The sequence below is a fragment of the Helicoverpa zea genome, chromosome 3 (genome assembly GCF_022581195.2).
Source record: "Helicoverpa zea isolate HzStark_Cry1AcR chromosome 3, ilHelZeax1.1, whole genome shotgun sequence".
NCBI classification, from domain to species: Eukaryota; Metazoa; Arthropoda; class Insecta; order Lepidoptera; family Noctuidae; genus Helicoverpa; species Helicoverpa zea.
The window spans coordinates 2,514,448-2,538,092 of NC_061454.1; the positions used below are offsets into that span (position 1 = coordinate 2,514,448).

Below are 23,645 nucleotides of genomic sequence, written 5' to 3' on the forward strand. Positions count from 1 at the left end.
CTTTTAGCTCCATTCAAAGAACAATGAACGCTTCTCCATTTCGAATTATTCCGTAGTCTGATTTCTTTCTACATTTTACTCGTAGATTTTTCTCAACTAAGCGAACAAAAAACAAGAAAAAAATTCACTGAACAACTGTCTGCTTTAGTAATTGTCTACTCAACATCATTTGCCTAGCTTTTTTCCAACTATATTGGGGTCGGCTTCCAGTCTAACTGGATGCAGCGGATTACCAGTGTTTTACAAGGAGCGACTGCCTATCTAACCTCCTCAACTCAGTTACGCGGGCAACCTAATACCCCTAGTTAAGGCTGGTTGTCAGACTTACTGGCTTCTGACTACCCGTTACGACTGCCAAAGATGTTCAATGACAGCCGGGGCTTACAGTTTAAAGTTCCCTGTGAAACACCGATTTTTCTCAAAGAAATGAAGAAAAAGGACACCGAACGAACTGTTTTAGTTATTGTCTACGAAAAAAAAAACAAAAGATAAAAATCGATATGGTTTAAAAAGTTCAAATGAACTTCGCTAGATGGCTTCCAACATTGATAGGTACGGAATTTAATTGCTGTTCCCGATGGGATATCAGCTTTCCCAAGCCTTAGGGCATGGGTTAAGCCATAAGCGTAAGCGAGCGCGGAAGCGGTAGATAGAACTGGTGAATTTGTAGATTTTGTGTTATGTAGCATCAAGAAAGCAGAACGAAGCGAATGTGCGAATTGAGAGTTTGATGACAGATGACTTCATCAGCGACATGAAAAATATTAAAATTAAAGAAACGTCTACAAGGTTTCAATAAGGTTCAGTGAATTTTAACATTGCTATGGGACACTTTTCCCATAAAAATAAAAGTGTCCGCAAATATCGCTTCAATCAACCACGTTTTGGGTCAAATGCGCCTCGTTCAGTATTCAAATCTTAATTATCCAACTCACGCAGTTATTATTACACAAAAATGTGAAAAGTCACATATCCAAAATCGTAGCAGCATAACCTACCTCAACGCAAAGATTTTAACGATACCACAGGTATGAGAACAAAGCCCAAAGTTCAGCCTTGGTAGTAAAATAAACTTTATAAAGGCATAAACCTTATTAAAACCAATTCACCGAGCTAGGCAGACATCTGTTTATCTTAGACACGTTCTAAACTAAAACTAAAATGGCGGCCGTAAATGAATGTCGGACTAAAGTCTGTTTGTTTATAGAGCTCATAAATGTTGGTAAAGTTTAAATATGGAGAATCAAATATTAGTGTGATGGAAGATTGATGGGGTCGGTGAATTGAATAATCTCCACAATAATAATAGTCGCAGTTAATTTATCCTGTAGATTATCTTGGAAATACCATAAAGAAAGCTTAACGGAAGATAGATACCTTATTGAAAAAGGTATTGATGAGAAAGGTGACAAACATTGGTCAGATAAACTATGGACATGCAAGAGTGTTGATGCATGACGTCTTCCTAGTCGACCATCAGCCACGGCGGCTGTTCTCATGTAAGGAGATTAGCCAACTGCGCAGGACATATTATAGTGCACAGGCATTTGCGCAAACACTAGTGCACTCACTATTCCTAGTATTCCTTCACTCTCATAGCCCGATATGAACAAAAATAAAAAGAATTTAAAACGAATATCGCTGCCAAAAAGGAGAGTCCAAAGAATTGCCACTTTTTTATGAGAAATAAAGCCCAAATTTTGACTATATTTGGGCTTTTATGTGAAATAAAACCCAAATATAGTCAATTTTGTATACGCAAATATAATCCTCAACTTACTTTCTACCTAACAGCCCTTCCAACTAGCAGATAATACCGATACCTAGAAGAATAAATTGATACAGCCATTTCCGAACACAGATATTCGAAGAATCTCTTTCAAGTAGTTATAGGTATTTTATTCATAAATACATGACGTTGTTCAGTTGACGTCAATCTAACCAGGAAACTAGCATGTGATAGAATGTTTCCATCTGTTTTGTATAGCTGAATAATTCTGGGTCTATTTTGGAAGTTTGTTACTATGAGCATTTTTTTTTTCATGTTTGTATTTGTTACTTTAACTTAAGCATCATAATTATTTACCAATTTACATTATCGTAGTTCAGCAGCAGTTTTAAATTTCGCATAAATAATTTTTATGAACACATACTTTAAAGTACGATATTTGCTCATCCAATCAGTAGAATTTGTCAAAACTTAATTTTTTGTGAATTAAAAAAAAAATAAATGCTATAAAGTATTTTAAGGCCGTATACAGAAAAAAAGCTGGTAGCCGACGCCTAACAAAGCTTCTTTTTGCTGGTTCATTCTGGCAACAGTTGGGTAAATAACGTACATAAATAGAACTCTTTGGAACCGTGCACCTAGCCACACATTCACGTTTCTTCAGCACCTGTAATAGGTCTATATGAAATAAAAACTTTTGACTGACTTACAGCCAGTTTCTTCATCGAAAGTTAAAGCCAAAGTAAAAGTCAAAGTAATGTCTAAAGTAAAAGTAACGGTCAAATTCAATTTTTCTATTAGTTTTGCTGTTACTTTAGCCTTGAAAAAACGTATTTGACCGTTACTTTTACTTTAGACATTACTTTAACTTTAACTTTTGATGAAGAAACTGGCCGTAAGGTAGATTGGAAGAATGGTGCCATCGCTTAAGTTTTTAACTTAGACCAAATCTGAACCAGCAGACAGTAATTATTAAAGAAGTTCGCGTATAAACGTGAAAGGTAGCCGTCTTCAATTAAAAGTTTCGCTTTATCCACAAGCCAGGTTTTGTTTGATTTACTCATTATAGTATTTAGCTTATGTATAAACTATAAACATTACCTACCATGACTTAATTCATTTCAAGGCACAGGCATGACAAAAAAATAATAATCATAAAAAGAGAAAGTGCCCCATCGTAACCTTCAAGTTTTAAAATAAAGACTACATTCTAAATGGCCTGAAAACAAGACACCGGTATTGACACAAAAAATAAGGGCATTACCTTTAAACGAAATTCTCAGAATACCTTTTAAAGATCGTCAAGCCAAAAAATAAAAACGCGAAATTAAAACCGACTTAACCTTTAAAAAAGTAATCCATCCTTCGAAACGAAGCTCTAAAATCCGTCAAAAAATTCCAATAACAAAACTGGATACCATTTTTCATTTTCGCAAAAATTCAATATTGACGTGGAAATCTGTTACACGAGTTGTGACGTCACCACTCAGTTCATGACGGCATGAATAATGGTAGGAAGTGATGTAACGTAATATTATACAGGGCTGGCAAAGGATTAATTTAATACGAAATTAATTTGTTTTAATAAAACTTTTTGGTTTGAGGGTGAAAGTTGAAATTAAAGGCTTATGTGATGCCCACGGTTTTTTGTTGTTTGTGGTGGGAAAACTTTTAGGTACACTGAAAAAAGTTTTGAGTAACAAATAACAAACAATTGAGTAACCTGTTACATAAAAATAGTGACTACATAACTATAGTTCTTATTAGACAAATTCAGTTTTGTTATTAGAGATCTGTTATTAGTAGCTCGACAAAAATGATAACTTCTTAACAAATTTATTATTCACGTTGTACCAAAGTGTTCTAGAATAAATAACTTAATATGTGTATTATAAAACAAAAGTGTTATGTAAAAATAGCCACGTTTTATTGTTAGCGCGTACAAATCCGTTTGGTTAAAACTTGATCATGGGTTTGGTATAGTTCAGTTATTAGTAACATCACTATAATATTATTGTAACCAAACTATTTTGTTATTTGTAACTGAACTTTTCGGTTAAAAGTAACATAACTTTTTAGTTAGAGTGACTGCTCCGATCAGCCCGCGAAATTCAAATTTTCTTACGTTTTTTTGAAATTTGCTGGCCAGTGCTAGGTTGTATGTTGATTAAAATATTGTTCGCGATTGTAAGACGTATGTAGTTACAGAACTAATAATCATCAAAAGCATGAGTACAATCCTCCACGTTCTAAAAGGTCTAGCAATGACTTTGACCTTGAAAAAATCTTTTTTGCTAGACCTTTTAGAACTTGGAGGATTGTACTGATGCTTTTGATGATTATTAGTTCTGTAACTACATACGTCTTACAATCGCGAACAATATTTATTATTGTTCGCGATTTATTAGCATTATTTGGTTGTTTGAGTCCGGAGTAGTATTAGTACACTGAAATATAAAATAATATCCTCATCAAACTCTAACATGGTTTTATATGACGACCACTGTCCGAGACAGTGACAGGGACTGATGGCTGAACATGCCTTCCAAAGCACAGGATAACCTATTGGACAGACAACAACCCTGGATTTGGTTCTGCCTGCATTATCCTAATCAAATTGGGAACAACTTCACAAAATGACTTTCATGCTCTAAGTATTTTCCATGGGATTCAATTCCACAACCTTTGGATCAGGTGCCAAAGCCCCAAACCACTAGACCACAGAGACAGTAATGAAATTAAAAAGTAATCATTACTAACATACATACATGAATTATAACATATATAAATGTTTTTATTAAATATTTTAATGTTAACTAGCAAATGTCACGTGATTTCACCCGTGTAGTTCCCGTTCCCGTACTATGGAGATAAACTATAGCCTATGTTACTCACGGTAAATGTAGCTTTCTAATTATAAAAGGATTTTTGAAATTGGTGCAGTAGTTTTTGAGTTTATTCATTACAAACATACACACACACACACACACAGAAATACAAATCTTTTCGCTTTATAATATTAGTGTAGATTTAAATGACTAATTAAGTATTAATTATTGTTATTATTACTTACAGTGTTCTCAAAAGCATTTGACATTATATTGGTCAAAAGTTTGATTTGTGTCGTCAGCTTAGCCCGGTGTCCAATAATTGGCACTAAGTCTTTCAAGTCAGCCTCTGACAACATTTGGAGAGTCTCCACATCAATGGATTCTTCTGAAATAATATGGATAAGTTTAGTCTTTTTATCTCCGCACTAAGTCAGTTAGTCAGCTTGTTTACTAGTACCACGGGACTTTTCTTAATAAAAATAAGAGTTGGTTGGGAGAGGACAGGCCCTAGGTTATGTAGGTGCGGGGGTCAGTGGTTCATCTTTGGGTGTGGTAGGTAGGCAGTTAATAATATCATACACTAGGAAAGCAAAAGACCTGCATAAATAGTCAAACAATAGCTCATAGCAGTCCATTGCTGAACATATATGCGTTCTCCAATACTGCAGAGTACTGTCATAATCTCCATGTTTGGAAGAAAACGCTGCTACCCTGCCGTTTCCTGGCCTACGAAGGTACCTATTAGGCGGTAAACCTTGACATCAGTCGCCTTGTGCGACACCCTGATGTGTAGTAGTATGGTGCTTGCTTTTCTACTTTTCGGCAAAGTAGCACTACGCATCAGAAGAATGCAAAAGTGCATCTAACGGGAAATGCCCTGTTTAAAATAGTGATTTAACGAATGAAACACTACCTATTGTCCTAATTATGTAAGAAATAGAAGTGAAAAACACTCACCCAAAAATTTTGGAATGTAAGTTTCCAATCCCCAAGACCGCAGATAGTCCGAGATCGTTTTCTCTGCCGCCTCGTCTACCGGCGGCGGCTCCATTCTTGAAATCTTCTTGACGTTGCTTGATGATATATGATTCATGCATAAAATCGAAAACGCCGGCTTTCCCGCTCGCCATAGACGATGCACATTGCACAACAGACACACATCCACTACCTAGACCTACACTCGCCTCGCAAGTACCTACTCGCAACGCAACACGAGAAGAACAGGTTTCTACAGGTTACTTCCGTGACCGTGTTTGATGCAACCAAAACGTTTTGTTATGCGCAGCATAACTTTATTCACCACCTATTATATTGCTGTATTATTGATAACCAAAAATATTCTAAAACCAACATAATCAATATTAGTTGATCACAGCCAAATTTTTTGTTTATTTTTAGTAACTTTGCAAAACAAATCTCAACAATACTATTTAGCTGGTAACAAACTAATATAGCAGACTTGAAAAACAGCAACTATTCGTTAAAAAAATAGTTTTAGTTGGGTGAACTGTAAAGTCACAAGTGTGTAGAGTATAGCAAAACATATTATGTTGCAAAGTGCCGAAACCGAATTTTGTATTGGATAACATAAAATTTTGTAGCTTATAACCAACTCAAATAACAAAAATATTTTTGTAAAATGTAACAGAAGCAGTTGATCAATACGTAAATGAAATTCGTTTGTCTTTTATCAAGGTTTGGTTATTTGTGAATTAACTCAACTAGTTTTGTAAAATACTTTTTTCAGTGTACTAAAAAACTAACGTAACAGTTAGACCTCAAAAGATTTTTATTTGCCTAGTCAAAAATATATCTATGACAAATTGATCATACGGTCATATGGGGTACCTATAGGCATCATCTTATGTATTATCTTCTAACACTATGTACTAGCTTCTTACAGCTGTCCCATGAAAACTATCTGTTCGTTTGTTGGTTAGTTAGTTGGTATGTTTATTAAAATGCACTAGTGTTAAACACTGTCAGATTCTTCACTATCATTTACAGGTAAACTTTAACAGGCAAGCAGCGTTGAATAAACCAAAAAGATAACAGCACAAAACAAAATCCACAATCTCAGAAAGAAAACTATTCAAATAATCCAAGTTTTATCTCGACGAAGCAAGCTGTTTTCACGGTTGAAGCAATAAAAACTAACTTTTGCTCTTTATTGTATTCGTTTAGATAACATTTTCATTTGCAGTAGCTTAGGTTAGCTAATTTAAATTGTATTGTGTATTTAGCGGTACAAGTTGGGTTTTGTTAGTAGTTTTAATTATACTGGAGAAATGAAAGTCTGGAAAGTTCCTTTTTTTATTACGGGTGACTTTTCTGAAGTTAAGGCGTTGTAACTATTAGTAGATACACCCGCGCTTCATTAAAATAAAAATTTTATTCTGAACTTAACTCATAACTTAACTATTCTCAAGCAATTATTGCATGAAAGAGTAAAGACAGCCACAGATATAAACTTTCTCGTTTAAAATACTTTCTGTTCCCCATGTGTCCTTCCGTAGGTTCAACTGCACGCACTAAGATAAAAAGAAGTATTTTGAGAAAGGACACCGGCTACTTTGACACTAATACACTTTTAAATTGATTCTGAAGTTTTGGTGTGAGATCGCGACAGACAGTCGTTAGATTAGCAAGTACGCTATAATAAATATTGCTATTACGTATTTGCAATAATAAATATCTTTATCTTTATCTTTATCTTTATCTTTAGCTATAACAAGCTCTTAAGGTTAAGTGTGCTTAAAAATTATATGGACTTTATTTCCTATCAAACCAATCAAGTCCCAATAGCCATCAGAACCTATCATTAGCAGCCAATAAGCTCCCAAGACGTTTAGAGATAACCTGACAGACTAGACGTCTGCCTATTATGTGCATTGATCGCCAATATAGCTGTCAAGAACCTGACAAGACAAGACGATGTCTATTCTATTGGTCTAAGTTTACATAATAACATAGACTGGTTTTCATGAAGTGAATATTTACTTAATTCGATGTTAAAAATATCGAATATTGCGCTCACCAACCAGCGCTGTGAGTATGGGAAAAATCCCCAGCTTGGGGGATGCCTGTGTCCAGAAGTGGACGTTTTAGGCTCTGACGAGATTAACTTACAAGAAGGTTGGGTTTTTTCTAGCAGTCTATTTGTTCTTCCAACCTAACTTTTGAATCTAGCGGAAAATCCGCTGTTGTGAAATCACTGTAATGGAAATACAAATTAAAACGCTTCTACGCTAAAATGATAACATCTATTGTTACATTCCACCAAGTATTTAAGTTTTCAAAACACACTTGGGCGATCACACACTTAACTATCTATACTAACATAAAAACAAAACTACTGAATCTATTTGAAAAATTCTTTCACTGTTGGAAAGGTAAACTATCCCCTAGTAATATAGGCTATATTTTACCAGGGTACAGGAAGAAGTTCCCTCAGGACGCGGGTGAAACTACAGGAAAACAGCCAGTTCTACAAAAACAATAAGACCCTATGATAATAAATTCATACAGTATCATAATCATCTGCACGATATACGAAAGAGGTGCTATTGCACTCGTAAATATGACACTCAAAATAGAGACAGCAATATAGGATATAACGAGGGGAAAAGAGACGGACACACCATGGAGTTTATTACACGAAACGAAGTTATGATAATAAGGGTGATTTGTAACGTTTTTATGGTGTTTGAGACTATTGTTTTGGGGAGGAAATTATTTTTGCTGAGCCAAGAAGGTCTTAAAGAGGAGCAAATATTTTTCATGAAATTACACTTAACATTTGTGTTAAGTATATACAGTTCAGAGAAACTGAAAAATCCTGTTTTGAACCAGTTACCTGCAGTTGTAAAATACTTAAAGGGCTCTTGTAGGAATAAAGGTGGGTTTCAGTCAATAAAAGTCTGACACTCCCTCCATGTGCAACTGCTGCTGAGTATTTTTCAGATATTATTGACCAAGTCAATTGCTTAATTCTTTTCTTGTCTCCCATTCTCTATATTGGCGGCTCAAAACACCACACCAGTACTATGCAGAAATCATTTTTTGGTTGATGGTGGAGTTGAACGAAGGGCGCACTGTACAGGTACGAAAGATAATTTCAAGCCACCATTAAGTTTGGTTTATGATCTATTTGAACTAGAAGCTAACTCCAACGTAGTTGAGTAAAGAAGGCTAGAAAGATGCCATGATATTTCATGGAATACCTAACCTCAAGGCGTTCAAACCTACTTTATAACTGTACAGTTCAGATTTTTTCAGCAACAAAGTCAGTGGTACTAAATCATTGTTTGTTATTACTCGTCCAACTCATAAATTGCTGTTAAAGCCATAACTTGTGTTTGTACGTGAGCTCGTAAACGGCTTACGTTATTTTGATGCGGTGAGGTGAAAAATGCTATGTGGGTCAGTGCAAAGGTATCAGTTTTCCTTCAACTTAGTAAGGGATAGTTTAGTGTAAGTAAGCTAGTTGGTTTATTTTAAATACGTCGTGAAACTTGCAATATTTTTATGGATGGAATATGTCTGTTATAGCTCCGTTTTAGTAAACAAACAAGCAAACAGTAACTTCGGATTTTTTAATATAAGATTTTTTTTACACAGTAAAAAATATTCTAACATTAGCGTCTTATAGTTTTTACCTTAAGTACTAAAGCAATATATGAACGTATCTTATATACTACTTTTGGCAATATATTTGGCAATATATTTACTTTTGGCAGATTTTTATCTATTTTTAACAGCCGAAAGAAAAGGAGAGGTGTTATTACTACTAGGTATGTTAAATATTCTACCCATTACATAATGTAACTTATGTTCCCACACCTTAAGTACAAGTAAAACAATAGCCCATCGACATAATGAATATCACTATAACAACTAAGAATTGTTAGGAAAACCATAAATAATGTTTTCATTACCAAGAATGGCAGTCTATGATAATATTTTGACAGATACAATGACTGTTTTGACAGCTGCCCGTATGATTAGTTGTCTGTGCGTATTATGTCAACTTGTCGGCAGAAAGTATTTGATATCCTTTTCTTCGGTATTCATAATATTCAATTCACTGCATTCATTGATTTTAATAACAATGTGATCTTGAGCTTCGGAAAAAAATATTTATTTATGTATTTATTTTTAGGGTTACGGGTAGTCAGATACCAGTAAGTCTGACACCAGTCTAACCGGGTTGTAGGGTTGCCCGGGTAACTGGCTTGAGGGGGTCAGATAGGGCAGTCGCTCCTTGTAAAGCACTGGTACTCAGCTACATCCGGTTAGACTGGAAGCCGACCCCAAGATAGTTGGGAAAATGGCTCGGAGGATGATGATGTATTTATTTTTAGATCGGTGCATATTTACAATGTATTTATTCATTTACATTTATTTCCAAAATCATCGTTAAAAAGTTTTTGAAATGCACATTACCAAAGATAAAACTGAACAAAAGCCCAGTTCCATATTAAAAGAGCGCATCTTAATACGTGCTCTTTGTAAAGCTAGTTTCTTAATAAACTAGTGCACTAGAGAACTGCAGTGAATATAGGTATATCTGCTATAAAAGCATTTGCATTAAGAAGATTGGCTACAAAACATGTTTGTGGAATCATTTCTTTTGTCTACTGTTTGCATAATGAGGGTGTGTTTAGACCGAAAGATAAAACTATAGAAAGACTAAAACTAGAACATGCAATTTTTCTTTATCTTTTGGTGTAAATGGTCCCTGAACCTTTTTTCACCAATTGCCCTTTTAAGTTTTAAGCCTGTTTACGCATGAAAATTCTAAGCAAACACCGGTATGCGACGTTGCGCGCTATAGACAAATGTTTCTTGTGGTCTTTCGCTCTAGAAAATAGTGTCAAATCGTGGGCGAACATTTCTTAAATGTCCCCAAAAGTACACTCTTTGTGTGCGAAACAGCGCGACCGCAGTTATACACTTTTGTGTCCACATTTGTTCGCGAACCGATTTTTGGTGTAATCTTGCAATCAGAACATTTGAATAATGGTTGAAAACACAGAGGACAATGAAAGAAAGTTCTGCTTCTGTTGACATTAAAAGAATTTGATCAAGTAGAGATAGAATGAGCGACGAATGTAAACGCATCCTAAGATGACTGTTTGACTTGCTTTTTCAGTTACCCTAATGTGGTAGCTCTAGTTTCTTTAACTCTGTTTTATCTGGGTTTGAAAGGATTGAGATAGTGGTACGCATTTGTGTGTTTTCGTATATTGAATAATACTGACTTCCTCGCACTCGGATAAAAAGAAGCAAAGGCAGTTGGTGGAATTTAGATAAGCAATGGTACCACATATAAGATCCCATAGACCCAAATTGCGATTATTCAATTAGTTTTTAGATCTTCTGTTCGTTAGTCGATTTTTTAATACAGACAGCTTTTTCCAATAATATACCTATTTATTTTCGATCAAATTTTAAAAATAAATCCAAAAAACATTGATTACCAAAAATACAACCTTAAAATAATTCCATTAACTTTCAATACACATCGAAGCAGAAACCATCAGAATCAGGATTAACAGCTTCCCCAGAACCCAGTATTGACATCTTGAGACCACAAAGGATTTCGCAACGGCCTGATTGCAAAAAAAATGTATCCCCCGGGATATCCGGGAAATGTACGGTTCTTCACAAAAATCCGGACAAAATAACGTTCGAATTACTTTCAATAGGATTTGTTATGCTTTTTTTATATTTGTGTAGCTGTAGGTATTTTTTTGTGTCATCATGTTTGTCCGATGGATTAAATTGGTAACTTTGAAGGGATGATTATTTGAGAATTTGTAGCTTGCTAGGGTTTTCATGATTTTGTTTCGCAATGTTTTGGCATTTTTAAATTGCAATGGTAATAAGTTATATGAATGTTTCAAGGCAGTCTATTTGAAGTACAAATCATGGCAAAAAATATTATTTAATCCATCGGACAAACATGATGACAACAATCTACCGAATTCACATATTACATAATTTCCCAAAATTTATTTATGCTGGTTTCAAACTCTGAAACAGGACCTAAAATAAATTAACCCCTTCCCAAACATTAAACTTAATTTACAAAGTTTTTATTGTGGTCTGAAAATAGAGAGGAACATGCGAAAAACAAGCGTTTTTCCTGAAGCAGGTAAACTTTCAAAAAAATATGGAAATGAAAAAGGTAAAGTTTTGCTTCGACTAACTTTCAAAATAAAGCGAGGGTTTTTGAAGGACTTCGTTCAGTTTACAAACACTTCAGGCTCGTATAGTGTTTTTGCGTCAGAAAAATATTTATTATTTTATTTTATGGGTAATGTTAAGCACCTAGTTTTGCCCGGTGTCCGGGTTGACGGTGGTAAGTAAGTACATAGTTTTCCTAAATGATATTTGACTGAATACATGTTTGAATTGTTTTAAGCAGCAATAACAGTTTTAAATAAATCACTCAGTAATGTACACCTATAAATACATATATTACAAGGGAAAAAAAGTTTATTTTAACTACAAATTTTAGAGTCTACGATAAATCACCCACCCAGATTCAAAAATTTCCTAAGAGTTACCCTTCGTAATCGGCTTTTTAAAGGCACGTCAATTAAAAACAGATTAGCAATAAACTGAAAGCTGATTATCCAATCACAAGCTTACTCTCCTTTCACCATCTTTTCGGAGAAATTAATTAAAATCATATTTTAATACCTGTCAAACGTCAATCTTTTTCTTAGTAAGAATCTAGGTGAAGTTAAAATAAAATTGTTCGCTGAAAAATCCTTGTGACTGAAGTTTTATATAATTTTAAATTCCTTGAAGAACTTTTCAAAACAACGCCCCATTCATAATCATCGTCATCACCCGTCTTTTTACTGTCACAGGCCTCTTCTCACACAGAGAAGGAATGAGCGTTAATCACCACGCTTTTTTATTTTTTTTCACAACATCATCATCTGCCTAGTTTTTTCCCAACTATGTTGGGGTCAGTTTCCAGTCTAACCGAATACAGCTGAGTATCAGTGCTTTACAAGGCATGACTGCTAATCTGATCTCTTCAATCCAGTTACTATGGAACCCAGTACCCCTTTGGTAAGTCTGGCGTCAGACTTACTGGCTTCTGACTACCAGTAATGACTGCCAAGGATGTTCAATGACAGCCGGGACCTACAGTTTAACGTGCCTTCCGAAACACTGTCATTTCGCGTTAAAGTCGCGTTTTACAAAGAGCGACTGGTTAGCTTGGCACTACATCAGTACCATTAGGAACATCAATTAGCTTCAGAGTTCAACAAAATTTGAAATACGCAACAGTCTACTGAAAGTCTAAATATAAAAACGCGTAGACAGTTTGTTCTACGTCATTGCGTAAAGACAGCAGTTATTTTTACAAATACCTATACGGTTTCACGTTGATATATATCTTCTGCCTCTTTGGTCTAGTGGTTGCAAGCGCGGCTGCTGAGCACGAGGTCTCGGGTTCGATTCCCTGGCTGAAATCGCTTTGTAGGTTGCAGCCCGGACTCTGGAAGTTGGTGATTGATACACCCGTGCATCGTAGAGCACGTAAATGTCGGTCCTGCGCCTGATCTCTCTCCGGTCGTGTCGGATTGCCGTCCCATCGGGCTAAGAGAGCGAAGGAATAGTGAGTGCACCTGTATCTGCGCAAATGCTTGTGCACTATAATTATGTCCTGCGCAGTTGGCTGATCTTCTTACATGAGCACAGTCGCCGTAGCCGATAATCGGCTAGGAGGACATCATCATCAGTATATATCTTAGTTATATCTATACATCTATTTCAAAAGTCCGATAATGAGCTTACTTTGCGATTTGCCTAATACCGTTTTCCTGGAACAATTTTATTACAGGTTTCTAAGAATTATTCCACGCAATTACTATTGTAGCTTCCCGTGAAATAGATATGAGATGTCGTAGAAATGAATCAGGGTAGATAAATAGAATGTGATATTAATATTTACTAGAGATAGAATAGTGGTCTAAATAAAAATGTATTATTGTCTTAACCTATTCGTATATTTTAAGTAGGTTAGGTATGGTCAGTTTTCAGGTTTTCGGCCAACGTATTTTTGTATTTGGAACGTCTTGAAAGAAAAAAGAAAGAAAATACACTTATTTGCGTAGGTTATGACGCAAACAGACACAAAAGTTCAATAAAACAATTTGTCTGTTTAGAAAATGTAATTAGATGTCACATTTTGGTGTTTCCATTATTATTAAAAAGTATGCAATCTAAAACATCGTGTAAATAGGCGATTATGACTAGATCAAATATTGATCCTGTTGGCCGAATAAAATAATAATATAGAGTTTTAAACTTTGTGTTAGTTTAATAGACCTACACTAATACATAAGAAACACACGATTTTCTTACATACCCAATCTATCGTTGACCAAACAAAACACTACCGTCGGTCGCTATGACGTCACAGAAACCGAACATCCCAAATCTTCCTACACGGTATTCTAATCAAAATACCGTACAACCGATCTCCGAAACTACGTACGTCATTCAGTTATGTCATGTACAACTCGCGTGATTCCAACGTGTACACTTGGAATAGTTCCATGCAACAAAAAAAAAAGTTTTAAAAATATCGTAAATCAACAACGTTTGTTGTGACGTCAGAATTCCATTCAGCCGTTTCGAGTCTTCGAGTTCTACTTTTGAAACTCGAATGGTTTTTCGGCTTTTGAATTTGTTTTTTTTTTTTGTTTGTTTTATGTTTAACGGCTATTTTTAATCGTGACCTATATTAGGTTGCATGGTATGCATTTACCTAAAAATAAAAACCCCTTACCAATAGGTACATTTTTGGGTTGGTTCGTTTACCACCTGAAGTTTTGATTTTGGACAGAGATATTTTAAAATAGCTTATAAATACCGATAATTACTTGACCTTTCAAAATTAGCTCGTTCCAAGAAGGTTCTAATAGAGAAATTTTCTACAAGGAAAATCATCATAATTTTCATCATAATTGCTAATTAAGAAAATTATGTTAATTTTCTAGAAAATAAACAGCAAGTAGATACCTAAACATTCTAGGAAAATGCAAGTTAAAGTAATTAGTGCTATCATGGCCCTGCAAATTGTGTACTTAGCGAAAGCGAGAAAGTTGAACAATTATTACTAAGAGTGGGTGTGCAACCTTTATGGAAGCCAATGACAATTTCTGAGTAAAACTGTTTATTTTGCAAAGATAAATTATAAGCTTTTTTGTTAAAATATACATTGGCAATGTCTTGGAAATGCTAGTTATTATTCTTTATATTACAATAATCCACTCCGGTCATTGTTCGAAGTAAAACGTATGATAACCATACAACTGCATGAAGTATGTACTACTTCGAAATTATTAATTAAAAATTATATAGACTTTTTTGGAAGTTCATATGGAGAAATAGGACGTGAATTAAATAAAATGGCTAGTAAATTTTTCAAATTTTTTTAGAAAGAAAATATTAAACAGTGAGTTTAGAGTGAAATTAAAAGTTTTTGATCGAGTAACAATAGTATCAGTCCCACATTGAAACAGTTCGTTCGTAGATATTTTTATGAGCAAATATTGTTTACGATTTTTTCATAAATTGCTTTATTCTATAGCTACTGGTTTTGGTGCAATGCGAATGTACATACTTTATTTGTTTATCGGTAACTGTTCATAAATATTTCACTTGTTTATACGAACGTGAATGTCGAAATATTTTTTCATTGAGTGGCGCGTTGGTGAAAAATGTTATGTGGATGTTTGGGTTATTTTACTTTTTTATTCGTATTCTGTTTTAGGTGATTAAGAAAAATTTTATTTTTATTATAATAATATTATTTTCGAATTTCTGGAATTCGATTTGGGGAAAGGGCTCGGAAAATGACATTAGAGTTCATTTATTTATTTCTCAACATATTATTTTCATTTTTTAATAGTAAATTATAAAAATAAAAAACATGACATTATATTATTATTATTTTCGAATTTAGGTAAAACCATAAAAAAAATATTAACTTGAAAAAAGAAACTGAGAAGACAATTATTAAAAAGAAGACCACTGCACATCCATTAGTAAATTCCAAAATTTGATACCGCTCTCAAAAGCATCATATAACAATCGTCTGTTCACTATAACAACCCTGTAGGTAGCTGCCATTAGCATATTATGGAGAGCGGTTTCACGATCTCTGAGGAAACGTACCGTACACAGCCTTGGGGAAACCAATGCCATAGTGAACTCCCAGCCTGTATAAATATAACCAGGAACTGTCATATTAGATGAAATATGGGATTTCGGTTACAGCATGGTAATTTGAGAAGGGACACCCCTAAGGGTGGCCGCGTTTATTTTTAACGCAATATTTCTCAAGTATTTTAAATAAGTACACTCTTTTACGTCTATATAAAAGCGCTGAAGTAAATGACGTGCAACTAAAAACCATTTCAAATCAAAACCGGGTATCCGACATTTAAAATATCAAGTCGCTCACTAGACAAAAAATTGCCGCCAGTCGACCATTCACCGTCGAATGTAGGTCGGGACGAGCAAGTAAATCCCTCCTTTTAAACTCTGTTAATCCCTCTGGCTTTTCAATTGTGAAACCTTTTCAGGAGGAGTATTACTCGTACAATACTGAGCGGCGCCAAGTCTTGAACGTACGCATTGTCTGGCAGACGGCGAGTTTGTAACCTTTTTGCTTCGAACCTTTTTGTTACTTACCAGGTTTTTCATTACAGCAGTGTTGTGACAGATTGGGTTAAACGAATCGGAATGTATGGTGATGGATTCGGGTTGTCTTCTTTTGAGATTTTTGTCTGATTAAAGGTTTGTTTTCTTCATTTCTGTCTTGCGTATTTTCGGGTAACGCTTGATTACAAACTTTGAGGTCAAAATGTGAAAGTATTTTAAACCAACGTTTTAACCGACTTAAAAAAGGAGCTCCTCAGTTTGACTTATGTGTGTATGTACCTATCTTTGCTTTGCTCGATTAGCTTACATTTGGCTGGAAGCATTTCTCAGACTTACGAGAAGGTTTTTTGTCTATATTATTGAAGTTGGTTTCCTTAAAAAAATTGCCAGTATCTGCTGTGTTTTTCTTTTTCATCCTTTGTACATTGATCTTATCAGCGCTGTGCATTTTTTTCTATGTCTATGAACACTGGTCCTGTCATTGGAGTGTGACCTATAAAACTTGCGCCGCATCCTACCCCGTCATGTGCTCATTCGAGTCGCTCTAATTTAACATAGTCTTTGGTGCTAGATCTTTCTTTGAGGGATGAGACGTTAGGCACTAATCATGCGAAACACTTCGACTTGGTTTCACTTGCATTTAAGGCTGAGGAATTCTATGGACGTAAATGGGGATGCATTTTAATTTAAACTAGTATTTGAGTAGTCGATTTTAAGTAGTATTCAAGTTCGTGTTATGGCTATTGATTTATTATTGCATTTAATGGAACAGAGTACCTATTATTGGAATTTGGGAATTAGGAATCTCAGAATAACGTGTACTCAAATATTCTATGGGTATATTTAAGATGTAGTAAAATAATTTAGCAAGGTTACCTATCCTAATAAAAGTAAAGAGAAGAATTTGCCAAAATGTCCATAAACAAACGGAACTCATTATCTCCCGAGCCTTTCCCAACTATGTTGGAGTCTTCTTCCAGTCTCACCGGACGCAGCTAAGTACCAGTGTTTTACAAGGAGCGACTGCCTACCTGACCTCCTCAACCCAGTTACCCGGACAACCCAATACCCCTTGGTAAGACTGGTAAAACGGAAGTAATCTATAAAAATAAATTTACATTTCCACCCTTCACTCAGTGACAATTTTTATATAGCTTGAGGTATAAATATAGAGCGTCAATTTCCAAATAAGTAAAGGTATAAGGAAACCCTCAGTTACTTAAAACCTTTTAAGATATTAACCCCTTTTTAGGGTTCCATACCCAAAAGGTAAAACGGGACCCTATTGTTTTCGCTCCTCGTTCCGTCCGTCCGTCTATCACCAGGCTGTATATCATGAACCGTGATAGTTAGAGAGCTGAAATTTTCACAGATGATGTATTATTGTTGCCGCTATAACAACAAATACTGAATGACAGAAAACTAGAATTAAATAAACATTTTGGGGGGCTCCCATACAACAAACGTGTTTTTTTGCTCATTTTAAATGATGGTACGGAACCTTCGTGCGCGAGCCCGACTCGCACTTGGCCGGTTTTTATCTTTACTATGACCCCTTTTCAAATAATGGGGTCCCATACTATTCTCAGTTTGAAGATCATGCGTACAAAACCGTAGTTTCAATTGAAGGTATTGAATCTTTTGATGGCAATAGTAATACTATTTATATTAACCAGTTTAACTTACTATTTGTTTGTTTGATTTGTCAATAGAGAAGGTAAGGATGAAGAGGTTTTTTAGAAAGACCGTCTTTCAAATGTGGCTACTATTATGTATTTTCAATCAGACATTTTCAAAGATGTGGCCGGAGTTCAGAGAAAACGAATTCATTAATCTTGAAGAAAAGTGTTCAGTTCGCTGTCTCTATATACCCTTCTGGTTAAATTTAAACTGGCAATTATTTACCTAGGACCATTAAAAAATACGTAAATTGAACTAAGTTCATGATATACTTGTAAGTATAACAAAATTATAAAGGTAAAGTCAGCCATTTTTATCATGTAAAAGACCAACCACACTATCTCAATGAATCATCAATTAAAAACAAAAGACATCTACCTGCACAAAAATAGCAGTTTTATCATCTACAAACCTGCTAATGAAACAATCCTACCTGCAACGTTTCAAATCCTATCGCGAATCCAAAAAAAGAATAAAAATTCACAGAGTAAACATCAAAAACACGTTTCACTGAGACCAAACAAACATACAAACAGAGTAACTCCCTTCACAATATCAGTGCAAATAATACCCGGAGCTTTAAGGATTTATTTAAATTTAAAAGCGATTTTAAAAAAGTGTGTTTTGAATTTTAAAACCTGCCTCCGGGAGTTGACGCTCAATTTTGCGGAGTTTTAAATTAGGAATGGAACGATATTGTGTTTTTCGAATTGTTATTACATTTTTGGAACTGAAAAAGATAAATCTTTTGTTTCGTCTATACTAATATTATAAAGAGGAAAACTTTGTTTGTTTGTTTGTTTGGTTGTAATGAATAGGCTCAAAAACTACTGAACACATTTTATAAATTCTTTCACCATTCGAAAGCTACATTATCCATGAGTAACATAGGCTATATTTTATCCCGGTACGGGCAGTAGTTACCACGGGACGCGGGTGAAACCGCGAGAAAACGGCTAGTTTTAAATATGGAATGAAAATCTATTTTTGATTCATTCTGTTTCAAGCTTTTACGGTTAATGTCATAAAGGAGGATGAATATTGATTTCTGACACTTACGCGAATATTAGACATTTAAATAAAACTACTTTTACGGATTTTATCGCGTTATATTAATATTATTTAATCCCGACGTTTCGGATCACATACCTCTACAAGATGCGGGTGTATACAAGCTTGAATGTGATTGTGGTCTCTCTTACATAGGCCAAACTAAAAGAAGCATAGGGACCCGCGTAAAAGAACACATCGCCGATGTCAAACACCGCCGTTCCAGACAGTCAGCAGTTTGTGAACACACACTAGACAAGGCCCAGCATTACATCAGATTTGATAAACCACAAGTCCTTGCAAGAGAAAACCGATTCCTACCTAGGATGATTCGCGAGGCTATTGAAATTAAAAAACATCCAAATTTCAATAGAGAAGATGGCTGGTGCATACCACCTGCTTGGAATCCCATCATAGAAACTATTAAATCAAAATCCAAGCCTACAACTGCTCGACCTATGGATACAGTGAGCTCGTTTTGCGTGAATCGGATTGTCAATAATAATCAACAAAATGTACCCTACATTTGCTGTTTGTAACTAATATATCAAGACGACCAACACCTTAGTCTGCCCGTGACCATGGATGCTGTAAAGGATCCGAAACGTCGGGATTAAATAATATTAATATAACGCGATAAAATCCGTAAAAGTAGTTTTATTTAAAGGAGGATGAATAAGAATATTTCCTTCCACCTCAATTTTCTCAAAGATAAAGAAACTTTCTTCACATAAATGGGTCATTAAATCATTGTCCAGTCTTTTCTCAGTCCTAAAACTAATTTTAATTTCACTACCTACAGCTATGGATGTAACTAGCCACACGATGTATCGAGAGGATAAAGTCAACGGGAGTCGCTATGAGCACAAATCTCTAAGCTATAAAATCTGCCAATTTACTAGCGGTGGGGCAAGACAATGAAACAAATAGTGATAGCACTGGTAGCTAAATCACGCATTTTGATTTTGTCATTCACAGGCATGTATCACAAATGTACATGAGGCTAATACCAGTGGCATACAGTAGGTACCGTTTTGTATGTCCAGTTGATTGAATGCTCCAAGATTTACGCCAACTAGCATCGGCGTGAAACTTCATAGGATATTAAAATAGCTTGTATGACAGCACGGCAATCCGTTATTCAGCAGTTTGTTCTGGTTTCATAGTTTAGGTAGACGCGACAAAACTGGCCTGTTATGTCCAACGAGATTAGGAATATTCAATAGACATTCTAAGTCCTATTAACATGTTTGTATGTTTTTCACGATTAAACGAATGGATGGAGTTTGATGAAAATTCGCTACCTTTTTAACGCTAACTTTTTATCTATGTACTGGAAGGGGTTCCCTTGCAATGCGGATGAAACCGCGGATGGAAGCTACTTCTTGATAATGCTTCGGGCTTTTATCTCGTATATTCTTTAAGAGAAAAGTGCCTCTGTAATCACAGTTACTCTGTATATAAATACCAGGCAACTGCCTCTAAAAGAAAATAAGTAAAATAGGGAGTAAACCATTACATCTCATTGCTACTCAGTCATTACTTCTAATAGGAACTACAATAATTATTTTAGGACACCAATAGAAATTAACAGTTCACCCATTTATCTAAGTACCCATGAAATCTAATACCGCACTAAATCTCGCCACGAAATTGGGTTTCCACATAACTATAATTATGTTTTATACCTAACCATACGTGCAACGTCAATACGATTATTTTAACAGAACAAATTCAGACGGCCATACGTCAGACTATAACAAATCATTGGCCAGCAAATAGCTCTGAAACGACCAATAAAAACTCCTTTGAGGTCGAACATCTTAATGATTGGCGGTATAAATAAATATTGTTCTGTGTTTGAATTTTTGAAAGTATGTGTTTGAAATGTTCTATGTTTTTGAACTTTAATTTGTTTTCTGAATTCAAAACTGAGGACTTTCTCAATCATATCGCATTTTATTTTTTTAAGGCATTTAGGTAACGACAAATTGAGTGAGACGCTTATTTTTGTCCTTATCAAAAAGGCTGAAATGATTTTCATGAAATTCGGTGTCGCGATAGAGTTGACCTTGGTATTTTTAGCAATTCAGGACTAAGTCCTCCAAACCACTGAATTTCCAAAATAAAACCCCGAAAAAAAGTGACAACTAACTTAATTTTCTTCGCCAAACAAAACAAAACAAAACAAAAAGAAACAACATTTCACCAGTGCCCAATCAAAAAAGCGTGTCAAAAGCGCGTCCGGAGCAAGCATGAGTTTGCAATACCGCAGCCGTTAACAAATGAACGTCGGCTGACCATCAGAACGATACCGTGGTATTGGAAATGTGTGACGAACCATCTGTTGGTTTTGATACTAGTGGTATCGGGTGAGAATATTGTGAGATCTTTCTAAAATATGTATACTAATATTGTCCACCACCCAAAGGTAGACTGGGAGAAAACGCCAAAGGCGTTAAGTCCACCATGTGCAAAATGTGCATAAAGTGTTATAAATAAATCAATATTGTAAGGCTGAAGAGTTTGTTAGCGCGGTAATCTTAGAATCTCATCATTATCTGCGTTGCATTTTAGCAACTGTGTTGGGGTCGGGTTTCAGTCTAACTGGATGCAGCTGAGTACCAGTGTCTTACATCTGATCAGATTTAGAAAACTCCTTCAGTGTCAGATAGTTGATTCATCGAGGAAGGCTAAATTTTTACTCAGGTGCAAGAAATAGTATCCTCGGGACCTGGTTATATCATTGTCATAAACTTGTCTATTTACACAGCAATTAAGTCTATGTAGACATCTAATTTATCGCCTCAACGCTACTATGACCCAGTCTATCTAAAACTTCTATTATTACATATTTTTGTAATTTTCTGCCTTGTCGTCACTACTCCGTCAGCCAGACTTCCTATTGGCGACAGTCTTCGTTCTGACGAGTTGGTGTATAATAGTAGAACATAATAAATCATTTTACAAATAAATTAACACTATGATGTTGAGTGAATGTGAATTGTGAAGGTCAGTTAACTCCAGTCGTATTATTTTGTTGAACTCGAAGTTTGTCGGTGGCTTAGAGGTTTAAGTATCTACCTCACAAGTATGAATTTGTTCGATTACAGCTCAGGCAAGTGATATAAAATACCTAACTCTTCTTTAAAAAGTTAACATAATCACTCACCTACTGCAAGATATGGTAGGCCAATTAAAAGCAGGAGAAATAAAAGGTGATTACCTGAAAATAAAATTAAAACATTTTATTTTTAAAATTACAAGTGTATTTCAATAAGGCTACGTCTCATTCGAAACTTTCACGTTACCAAAAGTAGTCCCCACTAAGCCACAACTTCCGAAAATGCTCGACGGAAAAAATGGCGAAACGACCCCAGTAACAGCACATGTCCAGTAATACAATATGCCTTGATTTATGATATGGAAAGCGATTCTTCTTCGTAATACGTCAAGCGGGGAATTTTTCGCTGTGTTACTTTTGCATGACTGCGAACTTAGATCAGAAACAACCGGAACCGCTGTGAGTGCAAATCTCTGTGCGAAAAAGTGTGATTAAAATCAGAGGTGAAGGCTACGCAATTAATAAGGAAAGCTTTCTTTAGATTTGAGATGCATTTTCGGTCATGTCGTTAATTTACATTTGTCGAAAACGTAGTATATAGTCTGCGATATAATACCTACTATTTTAGCCGTAAATACAACTAGGCCAATTGGTGGATCTGTTCAGTCAACGTATTACACTAAAAAAATTAAAAGGCTTGAAAGTTGCTAGATGTTTAACGTTAAATGGTGTATCCTGTTAGTTAAATGTTCTAAGACTGCGAACTTCGATACATGAGTCAGCATTGTGCCTCGTATATTATTATGGAACCCTTTATTCAATAATGTTTTGTTTAAATATCAGCCTCATTGGCGGAAGCTGTTTTCGAGAAAACAGTTTATGTGGTTAAATTGTATTTATTTTTGAAAATGAAACTTTTTGCCTGTCATATCAAATCTATGTGTTTTCACACTAAGGAAATCAGACGAGCATTTTCACGTCGAAAAACTGCTAGTGTGAAAGCGTTATTCCACGATTATAGGTACATTTTTGTTACTATTTGAATTAAGAACTCAATTGAAACAAGGCAATAACAAAAATTAAATTTAAAATTCGAAACAGCAAACAATCGACAATCTCCAGAAAGCAACCAACCAGCAAATGGCCAATATATTTCAAATAACGAACGCAGTGAGCACACAAATCCCACTGATTGGTGGCATGTTTGCCCACGCCCACACAAACATGTGTACTTGTGTGTACCTACCTACATGTGTACTTGTGTACAATACCCACCGCTGGGCAAACAGTTTGCGATGCTTTCTGATGTCTTTGCTACTTTGCTGGTAGAATGTGCATTTCGTTGCAACGACAAAGGTGTTTTGTTTCTGGACTTGAATAAATTGTTATTAGATTGGGAGAAAACTTGTAATTTATTTGTAGCGGTGGACTTCAGGTTTACTGACTTAAATGATGATTTTAGATAGAAGCCCCCAAACAAGGCAAAAGCATAATAAACATTTCCATTACTTAAAATATTGACAATCAAACAAAAAAGTATAATTCAAAAGATTCACTGCATTAAATTTTCCTTTTATAATACAGAAGATTC

At 35.2% G+C, this 23,645-nt stretch overlaps 1 protein-coding gene across 1 annotated transcript; it reads right to left on the bottom strand.

The window, feature by feature from the left end:
• Positions 1 to 4,116: 4,116 nt before the first annotated feature.
• LOC124645712 lies at positions 4,117 to 6,063 on the bottom strand. Its single transcript, XM_047185569.1, has 3 exons — positions 5,518 to 6,063; positions 4,803 to 4,945; positions 4,117 to 4,176 (listed from the first exon to the last, which is right to left on the bottom strand). The coding sequence occupies exons 1-3, from the start codon at positions 5,651 to 5,653 to the stop codon at positions 4,117 to 4,119; spliced, it is 339 nt and encodes a 112-aa protein (XP_047041525.1). The 5' UTR covers positions 5,654 to 6,063.
• Between the last annotated feature and the right edge of the window lie 17,582 nt (positions 6,064 to 23,645).